At 34.7% G+C, this 8,736-nt stretch overlaps 2 protein-coding genes across 6 annotated transcripts in view; one reads left to right on the top strand and one right to left on the bottom strand.

Annotated features, from left to right (window-relative positions):
- The window catches only part of LOC117108125 (protein FAM47E-like), a 6,072-nt gene extending 5,670 nt beyond the window's left edge, over window positions 1-402 (top strand). Inside the window, exon 8 of the mRNA XM_033250072.1 lies at window positions 114-402. Within this exon, the coding sequence (XP_033105963.1) occupies window positions 114-242 (129 nt within the window). The 3' untranslated portion in view covers window positions 243-402. The remainder of the gene's footprint in view (window positions 1-113) is intronic.
- Window positions 403-1,430: 1,028 nt separating this feature from the next.
- LOC117108121 overlaps window positions 1,431-8,736 on the bottom strand; it is a 22,008-nt gene continuing 14,702 nt past the window's right edge. For all 5 annotated transcript variants that reach the window (XM_033250066.1, XM_033250070.1, XM_033250067.1 and 2 more), the window contains 10 exons: window positions 8,234-8,470; window positions 6,435-6,844; window positions 6,089-6,252; window positions 5,526-5,672; window positions 4,716-4,784; window positions 4,529-4,597; window positions 4,125-4,321; window positions 3,525-3,662; window positions 2,592-2,753; window positions 1,431-2,097 (listed from right to left, as the gene is read on the bottom strand). In XM_033250066.1, the coding sequence (XP_033105957.1) occupies window positions 1,979-2,097; window positions 2,592-2,753; window positions 3,525-3,662; window positions 4,125-4,321; window positions 4,529-4,597; window positions 4,716-4,784; window positions 5,526-5,672; window positions 6,089-6,252; window positions 6,435-6,844; window positions 8,234-8,470 (1,712 nt within the window). In that variant the 3' untranslated portion in view covers window positions 1,431-1,978. The remainder of the gene's footprint in view (window positions 2,098-2,591; window positions 2,754-3,524; window positions 3,663-4,124; window positions 4,322-4,528; window positions 4,598-4,715; window positions 4,785-5,525; window positions 5,673-6,088; window positions 6,253-6,434; window positions 6,845-8,233; window positions 8,471-8,736) is intronic.

The following is an 8,736-nucleotide window of genomic DNA, read 5'->3' as shown; positions in this document are numbered from 1 at the left end:
GTTGTGGTGGGGGGGGGGGGCGCGGACAAGTGACTTGGTCATAAATGGACCCAGCGTATACACATCATCTCTCTTGTATTTACTTTAGAATATAAATCTTTTTTTTTTTGCAGTTTTTAGAGCGGGTAGCCGAGTTCCAAGCTCAGGCAGCCGCTGAAGCCGAGGCTGCAGCTAAAGCAGCAGACGCTGGCAGAGACAACTCTCGTAGGATCCGTAGCGGGAGGACAGTGTCGGCCTCCTGAGGCCTAAACCTCCATTATCACATCCACTAATTGCAGCTATTCAACAAGTTAAAATTAATACTGTTATTGAAAATTGTTATTGCACAACACAAGTTTTATTGTTAAAATTCCTGTGTAAAAATATTTATATATTTTGTAAATAAACTATATGTGAAATGTACTGAATTCAGTTCTTGATTTTTTTTTCAGTATCTTTGACGTTAGTCTCAGAAATATCAACATCCTCTATTTTCTGGGTATTCTGAAAGATAACGCTATATAAATGCTAAAATGTTATTATTATTTATAAACAGCTCCTTCTTGAAGCAGTGAAACACAATGATGCAGTTGACAATAAATTAAGATACATTTGGTAAAACATCTGTTTTGCCAAAGCTTTATTGAGAAAATAAAAAAAAATCATCACATATCACAAATCAACATTACTATGTTCAAGTACATGAATCAGTGGCAAATCCAGAATTTTTGCAGGGTGGCAAAAGAGGCCTTGGTCCGAAGGAGAAGAATTCTGAAAGTGGAAAGTTTACCTAAAAGAGTTTCACAGTTTTGTTAGTAATTTTTTGGCTGCTCCGTCGGGGTGGGTACCCTTTTTGCTACCTCCTGGATTTGCCAAAGTGAATTAATTTAATACATTTTAAATTTAATGAAAGGCAGTCACTGAAAAAATATGTATGAAAGGCAATTGGTGACGTAATAAGTATGAAAGATAATCGTTGGGATAACACAAATGAAAAGCATTCATTAAAATAAAAAGGAAACCACTGAATAAAATAACTATGAAAGGCAATCATTGAAAAAAGTTTTATATAAAAGATAATTATTGAAATATATATGGTAGATACTGTAATAAATTAAGCATGGAAGGCAATTATTAAAATTATAAAAAAATACTTCTCTAAAAACAATAATCTATAATTAATTCCATATATGTGGCAAAGACAAGCCAAACAAGTCACTCGTCCCAAATCCTGTTTCAAAGAAAATGGCCAAAACATGCTGGAATGTCAAAATTTCTGAAATCTATTTTATTGCACTAAACTAATATTGCTGTTATTTTCCATATTTTCAATGTTGAAACAACAATTTTTAACGATTTGGTGATGGTTTCTGGCTGTAAAATGCCCCAAATCATAAACTTTGAAGGCTGATCTCTCAAATACTGTTCTTTAAACAACTGAATGCTTAAACTCCTGTAACTTCATAACGAAATGTCGGATTTAAATGATTCTTTTACCATTTCATAGCTCTACTCTTTATAACTTAAAAATAAATTTTGGCAACAAGTAACTGGTTTGGCTTGTCTTTGCCACATACATACACAACAGATATACGATTTGCTGCAGCTATAGAAGCAATGGATATAAATTTAACAGCAGGCACATAAAACAAAGAATCAATAACTATAACTGAAGCAGCTATTTTAAACAATGTATTACTTTAAATAATACTGTCATAAGATATTCACATCTTTATAGACAACGTATTAACATAATTGGTTTATATTTCAAAGAAATCAATAGTATTATATAAAATTGATATAAAAATATAAGTTATAGTCAAGTATTAAAATTAGCTTCATTAATATAATTCATATATTAAAGTATATAAATTGCAGTATATTCAAAATGTATTTATCATGTGCAGCATAATTAAACAAAAATATAGATATATACATACAAATGTTTTATCTGAATATTTCTTTACAACAATCTCTCAACAATAACATTATAGTATTATTAATTATCAGTTGTTTCTGCAGAATTCTTTAACTCTTCCTCTTCTTTTCTTTCCCTGAAAACACCAAACACCAGAGACATTGATTTTCTCAACTGAGCCTTTTCAACTTCAGAGCTTCCTAAAAAGATAAAAATTTGACTACATAATCACTACATAATTGTTCAAACATATTTTCTTTCATTTTTCCTGTTATTCAGAGTATAATTGAGTATAATTATCATTAAAACATATAAGCAATTAATGAGATAATGCCATAATGAATCAACAGTGGATATATAATTGGGGATAGGGAAGGCAAAGCTTTTTTACAGACAGTGGTGCTTAAATTTCTCGGGACTGCAGTAATACTGGTCGGAGTCCAGAAACGAAGGCCTGGTAGGCTATGGGCTTTCATCTTGCTGTGCAGAAAAACACAGCATATTTAAGCCACTTTTGGGACGCTCTTATTTGGGATTGCATATTATAGCACATTGTGCTCATAACAACTAATATTTAGTCGAAGTTGTCACTGACAGGGGGTCTTGTCTACCCAAAGGGGTCTTAAGAAACTTCTACTACCACCATTACTAGAATTAATTTTTTTACAAAATATTCAACACTTGATAATTTTACCCATGAGCCTCTTGGCCTCCACGCCATTCACCAGGGGATTAAGCCAAGTTGATTTGCGAGTTTGATCCGTTGTTAATCCACATCCAGGCGGCACATAAATTTGAAAAGACGTCTCAATGACCTGTGCTTCTTTTAATTTTAATCCTGGTTTCTCAGGATCTTCTACAAATAGAAACAACAACTTGTCATTTCTTTCAATCATCACTATCATTAATGTTTTGTTTAACTGAAATATATTTTTAAATATTTTAAGCCATTCTTTAATAAATCATATTTCTGGAAAACAACAATCAATTAATCCACTAAGCTAATAATCAATCTACTATCAATCTATCAAATCCTGCAACCAATCAATAAAATCAATCAATCCACCAATCAATTTATCAACAAATCAACCAATACATTCATCAACCATTAATTTAATTAATAAACCAATCATTCAATCAATTTATCAATTATCCAATCAATATATCAATCAAGCTATAAATCAATCCATCATTTATTCATTTAATTTATTTATTCATTCATATTATTATTATAATATATACAGTATATTATTTTATTCATTTATACAAGTGTACATTCATTTATTTATTCATTTATTCAATCCTATCAACAAATAAATCTGTCAGTGGGAATTATACATTATCAACCAGTGTCTCTTGAGTCTGACATTCAAAACCAGTGGATTATATAGAGGGTCCTGGGGCACCCCCAGCCGTCCCCCGCACCATTGCAAATGTCCGCTAAAAAAATATCCCACTCAAGCAGTTAAAAATCACCTCATATCACCATATTTTGTGACCTATATCCTGCTTAATTAATCATTGAGCGCCCACCACTCCACCTTCGTGCCCACATCAGGCCCCCTCTCCCATTTCAAGATTCCCAGGTACATAACTGGTCAAAACACCGACGGTGAAGATCACTTACTCTTGGTGACATGCCTGACGGCATCATGGATCTCTGTGATTGACGGGTAGTGATCACATTCCTTGAAGTAGATCTCCAGGTCCTTCATTTCCAACTCGTCCCCGGGATGAGCTCGCTTCGCAAACACATATTCATAGTCTAATAAAGAAGATGAAAACCAATGTCCAATCAGAAGCCACTATTTATTGGTTATTAATAGTCTATGTGTGAAATAAGCCTTGTCTCCTTAAAATCGCTACACTGTCGCTACCAAGTTTCAGCGCAATCGTTTTGCTGCGTAGCAGTCCCTGACGCAATTGAGAAGGCTCCCGATTCGACTGACCAATCAGCATCACCAAAAGCTGTCGGTGATGGTGTGTAGCGATAGAAACCAAGCTATACTTGGTCTTTAACCTGAACACGACTTAAATAATAATGTAATCGTTACATATACCCCATTGACAACACAGTAGTTTGTCTATCATACATGTTTATCATAATTATATAACAGACAATGTACTAGTTCATGTTACATATTTCAGACATATGTGAGAGTTCATCAGAAAATGTTAATAACATTGCAGAGAATATAATAAATAAAATTCTTTGATTTGTCATTACGTCTTTTTCTTTCCATAAATTCATCCAACTGCCAAAGATCGAAGTAAATGCGTGGTTTCTTGACGAGATAGCGGTGTGCAATACGCTTCATCATGCCGCAATACAAGTCCAGAAACTTCTTAAACGTGGCAGCATGAACCCGTGACTTCAACTTGACCTCTTTGAGCTTCTTTCGTACAATCCACCCACGTACGTATCTGTAATAAAATGGAGGTGTCAAACAACTGATATTATTATTCTATACCCACAACTGATAGGATTTTTAAACTCATTAATTTAAGGCCTAGAAGACATATGATGTCATATAATTCACAGTGTCAGTGGTGGATCCAGGATTTGAAAATGAGGGTGGCCCAGGGATAGATGGTCTGGGCCACCTCAGCTAATTCAGTCTGGATACTTACTTCTGAATTGTTGTTACAGCACGCTTCATCTGCCCTTTACTAATACCTCGTTTCTCTCCATGAAATAATCTACACAGAGAAAATAAAATTAATATTCATATTAAAAATATACAATAAATGTATCAGACTAAAAATTAACAATGAAAAAATAAAGATAATTCATAAAATAGTTTCCTTGGTTACTTACTCCCAAACATCGACATGAGGTCCAATGCGCTTCAAATAGCTCATGGTTTTCTTATTCTGGATTCCTTGCCTGCAATAATAAAATTAAAAATTCTACCAGGGATGAAGTTGCTATTAAATATACATTAATATTAGCTAATCTGAAAAATAGCAATAATGGAAGTTTATGGAGGTGCTAACAGCTCCCTCTGGACCATTTGACAGCTCACTCTCAACTACCAGACAGCTCACTATATGGACCATTTCTGCTAACGGGGACTTTTGCCTCATGATTAATTGATTGGTAATAATGAATATTCTAAGGTTATAGATTCAATATATTCATTGTATGTCTGTTTATGGTAGCATCAATCAACAAGGATTTGTCTAGTGCCGATATCCACAACAGAATGCAATGTTCAGTGGCGCTATGGCAATGGTATTACATTTAAATTGCCACAAGTTTCTAACTTATTGACTTTTCGTAGTGTTAGATAATTTTAGGGAGTGCCACCAGCGTCTGTTTTCGTTATGTTGTTCAATTTGGATGATAACAAATCCCCCAAAAAGTATAGTATGGGATGCCATGCAAATAAGTAATATGGAACGCCATTGGTGCCAAAATAGATTTATTTTTAATAGTTTTCACTGATTAGGACAAAACGTTGGGACTGCAACCCAGTCTACATTAACAGTAAACTATGGCCATTAACACAATGTACACTTCAGGATGTTTTAATTTTAAACAGGGATAGAGTATTAATACAGGCCCACAAAAATTGATGATGCCAACTTGCACAACTGACAATTGATAATAAAAATGTATACATACTTGTGTAGGAGGGAGTTCATTTTATCTAGCCTCATACGTTCACGCAACGCCTTATCTGCCATGTATTCCTTCTCCCAATTGTGGTATGTAATGTCACTTCGGTTTAACAGCGCCATATCCCTACGCCAAAGCTGTTCTTGGTACGTTCTAAAATGATTACAATATAATGTTGGAATAACAAACATAAAATACACAAGAACAATTTTTTTTGTCATATATTTTTAAATTAATCTTAAATACATCATTTTATGATACTGATTATAACTTTCATTGAGGCACAAATATGATGAAAATAACCGAATATTTAATCAGTTTGGTGTAAGACCTTTGGAAGCCATTTGTCATACTACCAAGTTAATGAAAGTTAAGTTAATTATGCAAGATTCATCATATACATTTAAGATTCTCCACTTTTCGAACAGACAGCTTTAAAAAAATATTATTTAATTTAGTATTATACAACAAAGTTAGCCAAAAAAAATCTAAATTCTGACAATCATGGGGCCATCACATTTAAGAAGATAACATCATGTAACTAAATAAAGAATAAATAAGTAGGTTACCTGAAGTTCTCCTCATCTTCTTTCTGCATTTTCTCCCATTTTAATCGTTCACGTCGTTCTTTCTCCTTCATGTACTGCCTGCTGGCTTTACTTGAGAATAGATCTCGGATCTTCACGGATTCCTTCGCTTGTTTGATTTTCTCTACAGCTGCATCATCTACAACCTGGTAAAATGCCAAGCCATACAAGGTTAGAGGTTAAGGTTATTTTATTTATTTACTAATATCTTTAGCCAGGATGACACAATCAAATTTTTTTCCTTCTACTTCTCTTAAATGCTATATTTACAAATGTAATAAATAGTATTATGAATTAGGAAAGTTTTGCTGTAGATGTGTAGCCATACCGTGGACTCTCCAAACACGGGTAGAGGTCTCCCATTCCATTCTTTCCCCTTTGGCTTAGCCCTCGCTGATGAAGCTTGAACCACGACGGGCGATGTTGAACTTGAATGTGGGGAAAAAGATCTTCTTTCAGACTGGCTAGCTGGTGAGACGGGTCTAAATTGACTCATACCATCAGGCCTAGAGTTATTGAAGAGGGGTGCAGATGATGGCCTTTTGATTAGTATTCGTGGGGTAGCATGCTTTTGGATAGAGGGTGTATCTTGACTGCAGACTCGATCTCGGCTTGAGGGTGATTCCTGGCTTGAAAAAGGCTCTTCGCTTGAAGGTGAATCTGGTGTTATATCATCCATAGATTGATCTTCACTTATCAAAGAATTTGTACTATCGCTCTTATGAGATGACGGTATTCCTTAATAAAAAAATTAAAAAATTAAATACTGTATATTATATTTGGCGGATATGGAATTTTAATACATTTCATAAATATTTATAGAGATAATACTGTTGGTTTCTATTGTTTTTATTTATTTCTTTGCCGACGCTTCACATTGAAATGGCGGCACCCACAAATTGTGGTACGGTCAAACGTTACAAATACAACCAGACTAACAAAAAAAAGTATAGCAACACCTTAATAATTATAAATGAAAGAACTAAACTATAATAAAAAAAGCAGTATAAAATTATACAAAAATACATCGCTACATTATAAGATAGTTTAAACTAAAAATTAAGTTAATAATCTAAATAGAAATAAGCTTATATACTTTTTAGGTTGTAAAATGAATAACAAATTAATAAAAGCCTGGTTCTCACAAGAGTCCTAGTATCTGGATCGGGAGCTAACCGTTAGCACCTGCGTGAGAGCGCCTGATTGGTTAGCACTAATGGTTAGCTCTATCCGGATACCGCTAACGGTTAGCGCTATCGGTTAGCAAGTTGAGCGCGCTTCTATCATCAACCAATCACATGTACGCGTTTACAATTTCCAGTTTCTTATTGGCCAGTGATTCGATCATCATATTTTTGGTATCCGGATCGGGATTTTCTCGTATGGATGCACGGCAGCTAACGGTTAGCAAGATCCGGATCTTGCTAACCGTTAGCAGCCGTGTGAGAGCATAGCCTCTGTTCATGTTTGTGTGGTGGATACAGAGCCAAGTAATAAACACTGTGAAACCCAGGAAACACCTAGTCCACCTAATCCAATGGTATTCCAAGTTACTGACATCCAGCTATCTAACCTAAAGATTTATACGCCTGTTGATAGACAAATCCAAATGAAACAAGTAACAATCTCAGCCACACCGAGCATCAAATACATGACCATCAATTTTAAAGTTAAACACTGTGCAACATATTTTATAACTAGATTAATTATCATCTAAGCTTATACAACCCAAGATGCTAGTGTCTTCATACGTTTCACAGAATGAAGTTCTGCAGAAAACCAGTTATTCATTTAGTAGCTTCAATTGCATGGATGGATGGATGGATGGATTTATTTGGTGTAAATACCAAGGAAAACCACGAAAGTCTATAAAAAAATTTAGTGTGGTCATTCTGGTGGTGATTGGACAGAACACCGGGAAAAGTCCCCTACTCTTTTCTGAAGGGTGTACTTCGTTCTTTAACGTGTACATTGGCCATAATGCACGCAGAACCAACGGCTTAAACGTCTCATTCGAAAGACGGTGCGCTATCGTAACTTAGCTGACTGAGCTAAGCTGTCTCTTACGGCATAGGGTCTACTGTCACCTCACAAGCTGATAATAATTATTACTTAAATATAACTTACCAATAAAAATCTCCCTTCTCGGTGATGGAGAGGCCTCCCTACTACTGTACTGAGGGCTGGAGTTTCGTCTTGGCCTCGATGATGATGGCCTGCTTGCCGGACTTCCTCGACGATTTTCCCGTGGCGACAGTATCATCTTCTGTACCTGTGGCATCATAACACCAAATTCAAGTGCAGGCTTACTTAGACCAGTTGGATGAGTCATCAACTTATGCTCATCTTGAAGTCCTATATAAACTAAAACAATAATTAGAAATCATTAAACAATGAAGATATTCTTTTTACTTAACTGTTATATATAAAATATTTCATTCTTATCCAATAGGATAAAATATCCTATTGTACTTGACAAAAACATGTGAAATACTAAATATGGTCATGATTACATCACATCATGACCATATATAGGTTTATCATGACTATATATAGGCATTTTCCAAAAACCGAAAGGTCCACTGATTAATCTCAGATAAGAAAGTATAATACATACTCCAAGTATTAAA

The sequence above is a fragment of the Anneissia japonica genome, unplaced genomic scaffold, assembly GCF_011630105.1.
Source record: "Anneissia japonica isolate Jap-2015-1 unplaced genomic scaffold, ASM1163010v1 scaffold288284_len1145801_cov181, whole genome shotgun sequence".
In the NCBI taxonomy this organism is placed as follows: Eukaryota; Metazoa; Echinodermata; class Crinoidea; order Comatulida; family Comatulidae; genus Anneissia; species Anneissia japonica.
The sequence above is the reverse complement of the archived record's forward strand: the minus strand, read 5'-3'. Positions and strand labels throughout refer to the sequence as shown.